At 50.4% G+C, this 15,364-nt stretch overlaps 1 protein-coding gene across 1 annotated transcript; it reads left to right on the top strand.

Annotated features, from left to right (window-relative positions):
- Positions 1 to 8,618: 8,618 nt before the first annotated feature.
- LOC310922659 (avidin-like) lies at positions 8,619 to 10,378 on the top strand. The gene is made up of 4 exons (XM_083883370.1): positions 8,619 to 9,066; positions 9,150 to 9,363; positions 9,782 to 9,902; positions 10,234 to 10,378. Exons 1-4 carry the CDS (start codon positions 8,995 to 8,997, stop codon positions 10,262 to 10,264), a joined length of 438 nt encoding a protein of 145 aa, XP_083739496.1. The 5' UTR covers positions 8,619 to 8,994; the 3' UTR covers positions 10,265 to 10,378.
- Positions 10,379 to 15,364: the final 4,986 nt, after the last annotated feature.

Here is a 15,364-nt window from a genome sequence, read left to right as displayed (position 1 = left end):
TAAATATGTTTGGGTTAATCCTTCTCCTTCTAAATAATTTCCCGTACTATATGGGGTTATCAGAAAGGGGAGTCCAAACATAATTTCATAGGGAAAAAACCCCATGTCGGACCGAGGTCTTGTTCTAATTTGTAGGAGAGCAAGAGGCAAACATTTCAGCCAATTCATTCAGGTTTCTGCAATCAATTTAGTTAATATGTTTTTGAGGGTCTTGTTCATTCTCTCCACTCTCCCAGAACTCTGAGGATGCCTTGGGGTATGTAGTCTCCATTTTATGCCCAAGGCCTTGATTACCTTATGTAAAATGTGCACCTATACCTGAAGCGATGTTATTAATTAGCCCGTATCAAGGAATAATCTGCTCCAATAGAATTTTCACAACTACCTCTGCTGTTTCCCTCCTAGTAGGGAATGCTTCCACCCAATGGATAAGGTGATCTCCTATCACCAGTAAATGCTTACAGTTTTGTGTAGGGACCATTTCTGTAAAATTGATTTGGGCATTTTGGAGTGGCCTTAGGGCCAACTCTCTCCCTCCGGTATGGTTTTCCTCATTACTTTCTGATCCACTTTCTAACAGATCAAACAACCTCGAGTTACTGCTTTTGCAAATTGTGAAGTCCAATACACAGATTTTCTCTTAGGAAATGGTCACACAGCCCTTGGACCCCCAATGGGTTAAGTCATGTATCTCGGTTAGCATTCTCCGGACTAAGGCCTTATTTAAAAGCTTGCGCCCATCAGGTGTTAGCCATTCTCCTTGCTCTCCTTGCTGCATCTCCAGTTCTTTTATCACTTTCAACTCTTTTTCACTAAATATCGACCCTTCTTCCCTTTCTTTCTGTCTGTGTTTTCATTTAGTTTAAGAATTCTTATTGGTTCTTCTAAGTCTAGGGCAGCCTCCTTAGCCGCTTTATCTGCCAATTGATTTCCTCTTCCCTCAAAAGTATCTCCTTTTGATGGCCTCTTATATGTACTACTGCTACCTCCACTGGCTTAGGTAGGGATTCTAACACTGATTTGATTAAGTTCTTGTGCAATAGGTCTTTTCCTTTTGAATTCAAATGTCCTTTTTCTTCCCAGATTTTTCCAAATTATGAACAATCCCAAAGGCATACTGTGAATTGGTACAGATTGTTCCCTGGTCCCCCTCTCCCCCTCTAGCATATCCAACCCTCTTTTTAAGACGTATATTTCACAAGACTCTGCTGACCAATTAGAGGGCAATCTACTTTTCTCTGCGACTTTCATATGTCCTTCCTCCACTGCTTCAATCACAGCATACCCTGACATTCTCTTTCCTCCTATCACTCTTGAGGACCCATCAGTGAATATCTTTCTTCCATAGGGTAGAGGGACATCATCTAGGTCTTTTCTGACCTTTGTTTGAAAATCTACTAGTTCCAAGCAATCATGTCCTAGTTCTTATAGGGGTTCCCCAGAGAGGAATTTGGCTTGGTTCAAGCTTTTTGAAACAACCAATTCTAAATTATCAACCTCCATTAAAATGATTTCATATTTGAATATTCTCGAACCTGTGAGCCACTGCTGGGCCCTTTGGCTTAAAAGTGTTTTAATGTCATGTGGTGTATGGACCTTTATTTGTTTCTTCTATTAAAATGGCTGTTGCAGCAACTGCTTGGATGCATGCGGGCCACCCTCTGGCTACTGAGTCCAATAGTTTGGAGATATATGCAATCGGTTTTCTACATCCTCCCCATTCCTGGGCTACCATCCCATATGCAATGCCTTTCTCTGTGTTCACAAATAAATTGAATTCCTTTCTCAAATCAGGCAAGCTTAAAACAGGTGCTTTAGATAATTTATTCTTTATTCTTTTAATTTTTCCTGATCTTCATTAGTCCACTTTAGGGGTTCTTGGTTTACTAGTTTATCGTAGAGAAATTTTACACTTTGAGTGTATTGGTCTAACTATAATTTACAATACTCAAATAGTCCTAATAATTTTCTTACATCCCTTTTGGTTGTTGCTGCTTGTATTGATAATATGCCTGATATCCTCTCGGGGCTCAATTTCTTATCTCCCCCTCCAAATATGTGACCTAGATACGTAACTTCGGTTTCCACAAATTGCAGCTTCCTCTGGGAAACTTTCAAGCCTTTCTCTCCTAAGAAATTTAAAAGTTTTCTACTAGTGACACTGATCTCATTTTGTTCTTCTCCTGATATAAACATATCAAATTGTCAAACATTAAATTGTCAACTTATTGCAAAATTTGTACCTCTCTTCAGGAATAAATTGTTCCAACAGTACTTCTAGTGCTTGCCCAGAAAGATTTGGAGACTCAGTAAGCCCCTGAGGTAAATGTGTCCACCTTAATTATTGCTTTCTTTGGTGATCTGGGTGTTCCCACTTGAACACAAACCAATTTCTACTTTCTTCAGCTAAGGGGCATGGCCAAAATGCGTCTTTTAAATCAATGATGGTGAACCAGGCGTGCTCCCTTGGAATTTTGCTCAAGAGGGTATAGGGATTCTGAACTACATTATGATGGTTCTTTTATTTACTTCCCTTAAATTTTGGACCAGTCTGTACTTGTCCTCAGTCTTCCTGACAGCTAATATGGGGGTGTTATGGGAGGACATGCATGGCTCTAAAATGCCTTCTGCCAATAATTGTTCTATTACGGGAGCCAGTCCTCTTTTACCTTCTGGGGATATTGGATATTGTTTGACTCAGATGGGAGGAGTCTCTTTTTGCATCTCTATTGCAGGGATATTTAAATAGCCTCTCCTTCCTTCTTCTACCGAGACTTCTGGATTTATTTCTTCTATATCTCCACTGGTTAGTTCCATAATATGGACTACAATTCTCCCACCTTTTGGGATAATTCCTACCCCCAATTGGACCTGCAAATCCCTCCCTAATAGATTACTCTCTAGATTGAGGAGGAGGTATATGAGGTCAGCTAGACAATGCTGGGAATTTCCTTTTATTTCTACACCCTCTGCTAATGGGGCCTTAAATGATCTTCCTTCCACTCCCACCACCACACAGACCCTTTCACTGATTGTGATTCCTGCCAGGAGTTTCTTAATACTGGACTTATCTGCTCTGGTATCCACTAGGAACTCAAATTCTTCGCTTTGGGGACCCACTTCAGAGTTTACCAAGGGCTCTTCTCTATGTCTCATGAGGTCCCCTATCATATAGAGCCCCTGACACCCCTAATAATCTCCTCTCAGTATTTTCTCTAGAGCATCCTGTTCCTTCTCGATGACTTGGTCAAATGTGTGTTTGTTACAGTCTTTCCTTATGTGCCCTACCTCTCCACAATAGTAGCATGTTCTGATCTCTGCTAGTACTCCAGGTTTTCTATCCTCATTGACCCAGGGAGGCAATATTTTACTTCTAGATGTTCCTATGGAGGGTTTTGGCCTATTCTCACTTCTTTCTGGGAAGTGTTTAGTTTGGACCCCTAAGCTTTCTTTGGCTATGGCCACCATAATTCTGGGTTTTGATTTTGTTTTTTTCTCTTCCCTTCTCAGATAAATCTTTAGGGCTTCTCTTAATAGTTCATTTATGCCTTTTTCCTGCCAGTCTTCCATCTTTTCTAAATTTTCCCTAATATCGGGCCAAGATGTGGTGACAAACTGTACTCTTAGCAATACTTGGCCCTCAGGTGGATAGTGAGCCCCCTCTGAGCATGCAGAGGACCTTAGTGTGTGAGTGGTGTGCAAGAGGGGTAGTGGGCCCCTCCAATTTTGGTTGAGTGGGAGGAGCACGCCTGCTACAATTTTGGTTGGGTCAGGGGAGCATACCTGCTCCAATTTTGGGTTGGAGGAGCATGCCTGCTCCAACTAAAGGTACCTTAGTGTTAATCCTAGTGAGAGGCTAGCCTGTGCAGGAAGTGTGTATGGTTCATCCTTCCCCTAATCCTCTAGTCCTCTCATCTTTTCCCTAATGCCCAATTCTCAGTGTGAATGTGGAGGTATATGAGTGTGGCAATTAGGGTCATTGGGCTGGTAGGGACCTGTCCTGCAGGGAAAAAAAGGTGTGAGTGAATGTGTGTGTGAGGAGAATGGAGTGGTGCACTCAGGCACATGGATGCTGTAGTTGTCCTGGGATGACACTGCACATACTGACTGGCTCTGCCCCAGGAGGGCCTGTGGCAGATACAATCCCCAGGGGAGACCCGGCTCCCTGGATGGTGACAATCTGAGCCCAAGAAGCAGGTCCTGGTCTGGTACCATGGCCCCCTCCCTGCTGGTGCTGGGGGCAGGCAGTGGAGCACATTTAAGGGGATAAATCACTTCAGTTCTTAATAAATCTGTCCAGCTGTCTACTCTCATTCTTCTTCAGTGTCTTCTTTGGCACGGGACTAAACTGGAAGAGAGACCTCTTGCAGTTCCCCTTTATCTTCATGGACTAGGCTGGAGGGCTGGGGAGGCAGGGAGGGGACAAGTCCCAGTGGTAGCTTGTTCTTGTGGAAGGAAGACTTGTGGAAGGGAAAGTGTTTTACTGAAAAGAGCAGGATGTGCCTTCTTACCCACCTCTCAGAGATAATGGCAGGAAAGACCTGACCTTTGCTTTCTTCTTTCTCTGCCTACAAGGCATGGTAATGCTAGGACCCAGAAAATCCCTCTGTGGGGAGTAGCTGTGCCAGTGGCTGGTCCTTGAACAAACTCTGTGCCCTTCTGCCCAGGGCTGGGCATCTTGCTTCCTTTTCCTCCTTTCTGGGCCAGTGTAGCACTTGGAGGTTGTTTGCACCAACCTGGTTAGGGAGGGGTGAGGATTAGGGAGGTCTACTGCCCTTCCTCTTGTGTTCTCAGACAGACTGTGACTTTTTATGGATTCCTTGGTCAGTGCTGAGTCACAACCCCTGTTCCAGCCTGCCTAAGCAGTGGGGCACATGTCCTGCATGTGTGAGGCCAGCATAGCCCCCTTTGTGGCACCAGGAAGCAGTGGCATGAGCACCAGCTGGAACAGCACCTCTCCCTCCCCAGGCAGAGCAGGATAGAGCTGGGAGTGCTGGCTACTCCCCTATACCAGGGGTAGGTAGTCAACCCACGGAGACAGCAGAGCCAGAACTGGAAATTCCCATAATCATGGTCACTGTACCATGTGATGCAGTGGAATAGGGTGGGATGGTGTAGGATGGCACTGGATGGCATTGCAGGGCACAACAAGAGCATACAGCCTGTTAGACAACATGGCACAGCACAGCCAGGGGGTGCAGCCCCTCACCCTGCACTCGGGACAGCACAGCATGGCTCAGCACGGCCGGGCTCTGCCCCAGGGCTGCCTTTACCTCCCTGGATGCAGCACCAGGGGCACAAGCAGGGCCAGAGCAAGCAGCAGCAGTAGCCCAGCGTCCCTGTGGTGGTGGCAGCAGTGGCTGTGTATGGTGCCTAGGCTCTGCCTGCACTGTTGCCCCATGCCCACTAAGCCCCTTTTGTATAGCAGAGGGGCTGAGCCTCCTGTTAAGAGACACCCATGGGGTAGGATAGCCCTGTCCTCTCTGTGGATGCACGGGGGACCTGTGCAGGGCAGGCACAGGGAGCTTATCTGACCTCGGGTAGAACTGGACAGAAAAAGAGCATGAAGGACATCACAGGGTGGGCGGCAGAGCTCTGTGAGCACCACAGGTAGGGCAGGGCATCACTGAGGACATCACAGTGAAGGGCAGGACAGCCCTGAGGACACCACAGGAAGGACTATAAGCTCCTTCTTATAGTCCATTTAGAGCTTAGTGTTCCCTAAGTCTAGCTGCCTGTACGACTGGGATGGGAAGCAGCCTATCCTGCTTGTTGTGCGCATTTTTCCCCCACTTGTTTGTCTTGGGAGCTGGTGCAGGCAGGGGATCACTGCGGTGGCCCAGGGCTGTCAGTGGGTGACAAATGGCCTTTTCTTCTCTCCCCGGGGGACTGTTGCTGCAACCACATGGGTAAGAAGTAACAATATCCAGGAAGAACAGGTTGTCCTGGATGCAGCACTCCAGGAGCCGCTGGTGTCATCCTCAGATGGCAAAGCCCACAGATGATGGAAAGGGATGGAGATATAGTCCCTTAGGGTCACTGTGCAAGGTTGGTGGGACAGGAATGTCAGCACATCAGTGAGGAACACCTGTGGTTCTCACCTCCATTTGTCTTCTGTTGGCAGCTTCCAACAATAACGGTGATGACCTGATCCAGCTGGCAAGGAACAAGAGCAGGCACTGAAGCCAGCACAGCTTCTGGCTGGACTGGTATTGCTTTGATGCATGAGCACTGTTCCTTAACCCCAGGCAATGTGCCTTCCAAAGGCTGGAGTTCAGTCTCTATAAAGGAATATTTCTGATTTCTCCTCCACTTTGGGCTCTATCACCTCAATAAGTCTTGTATCTGATAGGTTCAGCTTTCATCAGCTTCTGCATGGATGTAGCTGCAGGGTGACAGGACGGTCCCCAGTCACAGACATTTTCCCTACACCATTATTTTCAAGGCTGACTCAGCCCCTTTGAGCAGCAAGTTAAATTGTTCATTAACAGTTTCTTACTATTATTCGCCAACCTTTATTTTTCACAACACCCTGAACATATGTGGGTTTTAAACCACAGCCCTGCTGCTTTTTAACTTCTTCAGTGCTTCCTGCTTTGGATTTCTTCCATGCCTGCTGGTTGCCCCTATTTCCTGCTGTGCCAGGGCTTAGGTATGGGATTACATAATTTAGTTGTGGTGATGATTGCCAGCTCCAAGCCACTTTGCTCTCTGATCTCTGGAGAGCAAAAAACCCCATGGAGACACTTCAGTGCTCAGCTGAGACCAGTCAAGAAATCTGCCTGTTTGAGCACTGAGCTGGCCCCTGAAGCTGCAAGATAAGACACAGGGAATGTTAAGTACAGGAAAAATAAAGATTATGTGAACAAATAAGAATATTGTTTGTGTGATGCTAAATAAACCTACATCTGTGAATGAGCTGTGGGCTGCCAGCACAGAGACTTTGTGTTGTCCATCCACAGAGTTCCAGCAGGAGCTCCCTGAACCATGGTGATGGTGAGAGGGTGATGGAGTGGGGGTGATGGAGAAGGGATGATGTCTGCCCCTCCTGCCCCTACAACCTTCCCAGATTTACCTTATTTGTTACCTCAAACACTGGGAATGCTCTGGGCAGCACCTGCTTGCCAAAAACCAGTCAGAGCAAATGGCAACTATATGGGAAAACACACATTATTATGCAGTTGATTTCTGAGACACCAAACACTGGGGCAGGAATGTCTGGCAAGCAGCCAGCTCTCTCAACAGGGATCTCTTCCAGGCAGGTGCAAGAGGGCTGTAGGACTCCTGCAGGGAGGAGAGGGGGGTGAGGAGATGCCAGCAGCAATAATACACAATGCTCTCCAGACTGGATAAAAATGAATTTTACTGTCAGAAAGAAACCAGGGCTCAAATGCGTAATTTAAGAGAAAGCAAAGACTGAGGAAAAAAAAAAAAAAGTTCATTTTTGAGATATTGCAAAGAGCTGCCTTGTCTCCACTTCACAAAAAGTATTATTTTCTGGTGAATAGACTCCACTAGCTTTTGCTATGATGACTAGGGGAACTAATACCTGTATTTTAGGAGACTGCCTTGAAAACCATTTAGAAATGTGTGAGAAACTCTGGGCTGAATCCGTTCACTTCAGCCTTCCTGGCCAGCAAGAAGTATAAGGGGAATTAGGAAAATATGTTCTTAGAGCTGTCTAAGAATCCCTTGTAAATACTTTTTGTCAGTATTAAAACCCAATGTCACAGATATTCAGTGAATGTTTGCTTTTCATTAAGTAAATAATTTCCTTCCAACATGTAGTGGTTTCGGGAAAATTTGGGAGGAAACCTAAGGGGCCCTCCCTGCCCTCCCCCAACCAGTTCAGAAAGAAAAGCCCCTCAGAGAGAAGTAGAAAGAACCCTGTTTATTAAACAGGCAAAGCACTCCCCAGCACAATAAATTTAACAATACCCAATGGCAAAAACTTCGTGCTGGTCTGGAGAGATGACAGATTTGGAAAAGAAGTCCCTCCTGGAGGTGGTTGCTCTGTCTCAGTCCCTCTGGCACTGGGAAACATTGCTGTGCAGGATGGATCTCGGTGGGTTCCAGGTGTAAGCCCCCAAGGCGCTCCCCCGGGTCCTAAATCCAGAGAGATTTTTAATAGTTCCAAGGGAGGGTGGAAAAAAAGGGAAAGAAAAAAAAAATAAAAAACAAGAAGAAAAAAAGATAAAGACACAGGAGGAGAAGAAAAAGTGAAGCTTCTCCCACTCTGCTAGCTACACACTAACTAACTACTAAGAAAAAAGGACAAAAAAAAAGAACTCTCCGTCCCACGCAGTGTGTTGCTGACTCCGACTCTCAAGGTCAGCCAGGGGAGGACAGTTTCTGAAAACAAACTGCCTCTCCCTTCCCCCTACACCCTGATCCAACACAAACACAACAGGCGATTAGGGTTACAAACATCACTCTGGGACACAACACAAACCAGTTTGTAATAGCAACACCTTAACATGCATGTCAGACCCTTGTTAGACCCACCAGTAATGGGTGGGGGAAGCCAAGTCCCAAAAGAATCTGAGTGGTGGGTGGGCTTGCAAGAGCAAGCCTGGGTGAGGAAGAGCAGAGTGAGGTGTGTGCTGCAGCCAATCCTGAGCTCACCGGGATTAAGATCCTCAGGACCTGGGCACAGAACTGATGTGGCAAGTGAGTGACAGAATGGATAACAGCTGCAGAGAGGGGTTTTCCCTTTTCACCATTTCCCAGCAGTCACTAACCAGCAGGAGCCAGACCTTCCCTGCAAGGTGCCAGGCCAGCACGATGGACACTTTCAGCACACAGTTCTGGGAATGTTTGCTGCAATTACCCCCTCCTATGGCTGAGAACCATGGATTTGGAAACACCCAGATTACACAATGCCCTGGCCAGTGCTGCCACCCACAGTAATAAAAAGGAGAGGGAGCAGGAGCATCAGCAGAGACCTGCAAGGAGCACATCCCCAGGTACATCAGCTGTCTGTCTGCTGCAGAGATGGTGCAAGCAACTCTCTTCCTCCCCATGCTCTTCCTGGCCCTGGGGGCTCACAGCCTCCATGCGAAAAAGGTACTGTCAGGATGGGATACACAGGGTGGGGTGGGCAGGGGGCTGTGGCTGCAGGCACCAGTGCTGAATTCCCTGCTTTCCAGTGCTCCCTGACTGGGACCTGGGTCAATGACCTGGGCTCCAACATGACCATCGAGTCGGTGAATGCAGATGGTGTCTTTGCTGGCTCCTACCACACGGCTGTGTCAGCCAGCCCCAACGAAATCAAGAAGTCACCACTGCAGGGGTCCCAGCAGAAGGGCCGTAACCAGAAGAGCCAGCCCACCTTTGGCTTCACAGTTAACTGGAGCTTTTCAGGTACTTCTTTCACAGCCTCCTTAAGGTGCCCTGGATCCCCCCCTCCTTCCCTGTTTTGCTCTCAAAGTTTTTCTGCACTCCCTGCAGTGTCATTGCTGATTCCTTGCCTTCCCCTGCACTATCCTCACTGCTCTCCCACTCCCCTCCCTGAGGCTCCTCCATCCTTGTCCCTGGATCTCCTTGGTTGCTGTCAGCTCCCAGTCCCAGGGTTCAGGAGACGCAGCAGGGGCTGAAGCCTGTGCTGTCTGCCCATCTCCATGTGACACCCCCAGCCTTCCGAGCCCTCCTGCCTGCTTTCCCCATCCCTACTGTCTCCAGAGGCTGGGGACAGCAGGGGTCTACTGTCCCCTGTGCTGGGGCAGCCACTGACCTGCCACGTTGGCCACGCTCCCTTCCACCTCCTGTCCTGTCCCCACAGACTCCATCACTGTTTTCACGGGCCAGTGCTTTGTGGATGATGATGGAAAGGAGGTTTTGAAGACCATGTGGCTGCTGAGATCACGTGTGGAGAACATCAAAAGTGACTGGAAAGCCACCAGGTGAGCTCTCTGTCCCTGGCCTGCACAGGTCCCCTGTGCACCCCCAAGGGTCTGGAGATGTCACCAGGTCAGTGGTTTAGGTTGCTTAGAGAGCCACTCTCACACATGCTGGCAAAAGCAGGTTTAATATCTGTTTTAAAAGCACAGCTTAACAAAGCTTGCTGGCAAGGTTCACTTGATTGCTTGGTGCATGGGTAAAACATAGGAAAAATACCAACCCCTGGGCTCCTGCCAAGGTGCAAATGTGCTGGGGGAATGCAGAGGTGGGTGTGTGTTTGGACACTGTCACATCCCCCCCCCCCCCCCTTACATTTCCTCCTCCTCCCCGCAGGGTCGGCACCAACGTCTTCACCCGTCTGTAGTCACAGGAGAGAGGGTGGCAGTGGGGGGCTCCCAGGCCGGCAGCAGTGCCAGGGGTGTGGCCCCTGCTCCTGCAGCACCACCTGCTTCTCCCAATAAAGCTTTGCTAGAAATACTCACAGTCTCCTGTCGTGTTGTTGCAAAATGTGGGATAAGTAAAATATTTCTTGAAAAGGTTTGTTCTTTGGTTGATCTTTTTATGCTTTCAAGCCTGACTGACAAGAAAGGAGATTTAGTCTCTGAAACAGCAGCAAACGAGCTCTAAGCTATGTCCAGGTGTTAGAAAGAGAGATTTCTTGGTAGGATTGCCTTGCTAAGACTTAGGTCTTGATGGGCTTTAATGATCTCAGACCTGGGTGGAGGTTACAAAACTTGGGATGAACAATATGTCACTGGTAATGAACACGAAAGAGTGCAGAACTTACAGAACATTTGGCAAACCCCCCAAGATAAGAAAAAACTAATAAAAACAACTGGATTAGCAAAATACTCAGTGCTGAATCAGCTGTGACTGGGTAGAAGGTAAATTCTGACAGGGGCAGATCATGACTTGTGACCCACTGAGTCAAGAAACCCACCAAGCCAAGAGAAAAGAAAGGCTGACCCTGCGGATTAATTAGCATCGGATGCAAGAGAATTCTTAACCAATAGGAGAGAGAATAGTATTTAATAAGAGAACTAAATAACTTGCAGCCAATGAGCATTAGTGCCTTTGTTTGCTAAAATGTGTAAATTGCAAAATGTTTTGATAGTTGGTGTGCTTGATCTTTGGAATGACACTGAGGACCCGGGTTTGTGGAACTAAAATAAATAATCAATGTCTCTCTTGGGGCGTGTAATTACTGCCTTGTTACGCACCAGGTAACAAATCCAATTTTTCTGGACAATTCTGTCGTGGCTCAGCACACACATTCCCAATGCCCCCCCAAGGTGTCCCACGGTGCCTTCTGTCACCATACCCTGATGTATGAGGCCTGATGTATGTCCCCTGCTGTGACCCTCCCTGGCACAGAGTCCTCCTTGGGACCCCCAGGTGGCCTAGGGGAACAGGAGCCCGATCAGCCTGGAGCAGTGGCTGGTTGCCCATCTCCCACCGGCTGTCCTTTGGCAGGAGCCCCGGTTTCGGCGGCCGCTGCCCGGCCACGGCCCCCTCTGCTCCAAAAGGGGCTGGGCGGGGGCCGGCAGCAGCGCAGGGAGAGCCCGGGCACACACACGGCCACCACCGCCACGGGGACGGCGGGCTGCTGCTGCTGCTCGCCCTGGCCCTGCTCATGCCCCGTGGTGCTGCATCCAGGGAGGTCAGGGCAGCCCTGGGGCAGAGCCCGGCCGTGCCCAGCCGTGCTGTGCTGTCCCGGCTGCAGGGTGGGGGCCATGCCTGCGCTGCGCTGGGAATGGCCAAGAGGCTGCCTGCTCCTGCTGTGCTTTCTGGTGCTGCCCTGCCGTGCTGTGCCGCTCCATGTTGTGCCATACTGTCCTGTGCCGTGCTGTGCCACCCCTGGGGCACAGTGTGCAGGGCTGAAAGAAATGAAGTTTAAAAACTCCTGGTTATATGTTAAAAATTTAAAGTGTCAAAATCCTCTTAATTGTTGCATAATAAGTGTATTAATGTTCTAAATAATTTGTAATTGTAAGTCCCCGTGGTGTGGCAGTGGGAGCCATCTCCGTAGTCTCCCCGCAATGCCGGGAGCACGTTGACTCTTTTGAAAACCGACGGCCCGGCCCCGCTCCCCGCTGCCGTCGCCTCGGAAAGGACGAGAGGTCTTGTTCCCCGCGCCCGCACTCCCCGGAGGAGCCGCCCGTGCCCCTGCCACCGCCTCGGAGGGGGCCAGGGCACAGCTGCTTCGCTCTTCACCCTACAACAAACCAGCGTTCTCAGCGGCGCCGCCGATACCACCCCGGCCCCCCGCCCCGGCCCGCCGGCCCCGCTCCGTGCCCCCGCCGCCGCCCTAGAGCCGCGCCCGCCACCGCAGCCCCTGCCCCCCCGGAGCCGCCCCCGGCCCCCCGGAGCCGCCCCTGCCCCCCCGGAGCCGCCCCTGCCGCCGAACCGGCCCCGCGCCCCCGGCAGCGGGTCTGCCCTGCCACAGCGCGGGTCTGCAACCACTGCTGCCAGTGCCACGTGCGCCCCATCGGCGTTCCTGCCCGCGTGCGCCCCATCGGCATTCCTGCTGGCATGGAAATCATAGAACGCCCATAAAACCCTGCTGTAAACCAGAACATAATCGGCACCAAAAATCCCCAGCCGAGACAAACCGATGCAAAATCCGGACCCAAAAGACAGTACTGAACTGGCTACGCCCTAAAGGGCTGATAAACAGGTTTTTTGTATCTCGCTGTAACTTAAAAAGTGCCCGAAGAGAGGCGGATACCCCTAGAGTGGGCCGGCGGGCGTGAGTTCTGGGAACTTGTGGGAGGGCGGGCTCTCAGCTTGCGGTGGCCGAAGCTGCAAAGCTGAACAGTACCTCCTCCCCAAAGGTGAACCGGGTAGAGCAGCAAAGGGTCAAACTATCCCTCCAACTACCCCTGTGAGAGCTGATCAATAAAGGCATTTTAAAGAAGAAAATATTGTCTCCTGCCCATTTATAATAGGGCTGACAGGGTTGCATGTTCTTAGTGTGCTGTGCTGTGCTGTGCCGTGACACCCCAGCACACAGTGTTTGTCTGCTCCTCTTGTGTTCTGCTGTGTCACCACGGTGCGGTGTCCATGACCGAGGAGGCTGCCAGCTCTGGCTGTGCTGTCCCTGGGGCTTCTGTGGGTCACCTACCCCTGCAATGCGGGGATACCCAGTAGCTCCAGCTCTGCCCTGCCCAGGGAGGGAGGGTTGCTGTCCCAGCTGGTGCCCATGTGCTGCTCTCAGTTGCCACACAGAGGGGTCATGCTATGGGACACACATCCCACTGCTTAGGGAGGCTTGTGGGGGGAGAGGGAACTGTGGCTCAGCACTCACTGCCCAAGCCGCCCACACGACACCCTGTCCTCCATGTGACCTGCAGGGCCTGTGGACAAATGAGCTGGGCTCCAATATGAGCAGCTTGGCCACAGCACAGCTGGGACCTTCTCAGGCTCCTACCACACTGCAGTGGCAGCCACCAACAAGAAGACCCTGGTGCCACCCTTGCAAGGGGTCCAGCAGCATCCCAATGCCAAGAGACACCCCACATTTGGCTTCACTGTGCAGTGGCAGTTCTCAGGTACAGCAGTGACAGTGATCCCCTGCCCATGCTGGGAGTGGGGACCGCCCCGCCTGGTGCCCCAAATCCCCTGCGGCACCCAGAGGAACCCTGGCTGTGGGCACAGATGGGCCACACGCACACATTCCTGCCATGGGAGTGGTGGTGGGAGAGCTGTCTGTCTGTGGTGGGCTTCAGGATTGTCTGGAAGAGGTGATGGGGGTGTCCATCTGTCTGTCCAAGGGGCATGGCAGTGATGATGCCTCTCGGGTTGGTTTCCTCACCAGAGATTCAGGTTGTTTAAAGTCCTTGCCCTCTAAAAGCTCAGAGTCGCGTTGGTACAAAGAAGTGGAGTCGTCAAGGCCTTGTTTTCTGGTTTCTCGAGATGTTTATTATTTGATAGCTCAGAGTTTTTTCTCCGCTCCCAGCCGAGGTCCGGACAGTGGCTGGGACACGAGGTGACTGCCCACCGATGGGACGTCACCTTACATTTATACTGATAGTTACGTGTAGGTTAATTGCTATTTTGTACCAATGCCTAGTGCTTGCACTAAAAGGGTCACTTCTGCTTTGACCCAATCCACTCTTATACTCCACCTTATATCATCACCACCCCAGAAGATGGAGGACAAGGAAGAAGGAGAGGGACACGAGGTACCACCCAAATTCCACCATCTTGTCCCCCATTTACCTCTATTCTAAGAATCCTAAAACTACTGAATTTTTCATGTTCTACTGTTCTAAACTACTATTTTCACTTCCTGGTGATTTGCAATTCCTCTCCTTGTGTCGGAAGTTTCTCCCATAGTCTAAGATCAAACTCCGTGTCTTCCTGGGCTCTGTGCCAAGGTTTCCAACCCCCCTGGACCAGTTCCACAACCCCCTGTCCAGGGCTCAAATTCACTTTCCTGGGTCCCACGTCATCCAAAGGGATGTCCTGGACTCCAACAGATGCCTAAATCTCTGTAGGGTTCGTGTGGAAGCTGTCCATCTGGCCAGTCTGGCAGGGAAGTCCATCTCTCTGTCCATGGGGCATGTAGCAGGTGGTGTTTGTCTGTCTGTCTGTCTGTCTGTCTGCCAGGATCAGGTGGCCCAGGCTTCCCTATCTTGAGGTGCAGGCTCTCACCCTTCTCTCACCCCTCTCTACCTCTCTTGAACCTTTCCAGACTACACCACTGCAGGGTTGTCATTTCCATTTTCACCCGCATCAAATGATGGCAACAGGGACCAGTGCTGCCTGCACCCTGCTGTCCTTCTGCATCCCCAAGTCTCCCCACTGTCCCAGTCCCAAGCTGGGCTCCTGGCAATGAAACACACCCTCACCTTGCCCTGCTTCTGCCCAGTGCCTCCCAGCAACCTGCTGGTGGGCCTCTCCATTCCACTTGCTGTCCTCACACATGGAGTCAAATAAACCTTTCCCCACACGGCAGGGAGCTGTGTCTCTTGTGTCTCTGGTATACAAGCAGCCACTCTGCAGCCACGGGGAGAGCAAGGTGCTGGCAGGGGAACAACAGGGAGGTGTTTTGGAGGGGCTGAGAAAGATGAGGTTGGAGGACAGTAGCTGGGTAATTCTGCTTCCTGATCATGGCTTCAGGCCTCAGCAGGTGCCTTCTTGCCTGTGCACCCATTTGGGACATTCACAGGGGCCCTGTGCTGGATGGCTGCAGGCAGCACCCACAGTGTGGGGCAGCAGGATACCCCACAGCTGAGAGTAGGGGTGAAAGTTGCATGCAGGCAAGGCAGCACTCTCACCTGGCTTCATCTGGTGTCTCTGCACCTCTCTCCGCCCCATCTTCCCATACAACTCCATTTCCAGCTACTGCTTTGGTTGGGAGTCCTGGTGCTGCATGCACATATTGGGGAGAGCTGGATGCCAGCCCTTACAGAGGGGAGTCTCGGATGTTGGGGTGGTCCAAAATCCAGGCTGGATGCTG

This window comes from Zosterops lateralis, assembly GCF_965231275.1.
Source record: "Zosterops lateralis genome assembly, chromosome: Z".
Classification (NCBI taxonomy): Eukaryota; Metazoa; Chordata; class Aves; order Passeriformes; family Zosteropidae; genus Zosterops; species Zosterops lateralis.
The sequence above is the reverse complement of the archived record's forward strand: the minus strand, read 5'-3'. Positions and strand labels throughout refer to the sequence as shown.

Bases quoted from the DNA above. Each gene is read 5' to 3' on its own strand.
- LOC310922659 (XM_083883370.1), top strand. From the start codon at position 8,995: ATGGTGCAAGCAACTCTCTTCCTCCCCATGCTCTTCCTGGCCCTGGGG. The intron at 9,364-9,781 runs GTACTTCTTTCA...CTGTCCCCACAG, and splicing joins AGTTAACTGGAGCTTTTCAG to ACTCCATCACTGTTTTCACG. The intron at 9,903-10,233 runs GTGAGCTCTCTG...TCCTCCCCGCAG, and splicing joins AGTGACTGGAAAGCCACCAG to GGTCGGCACCAACGTCTTCA.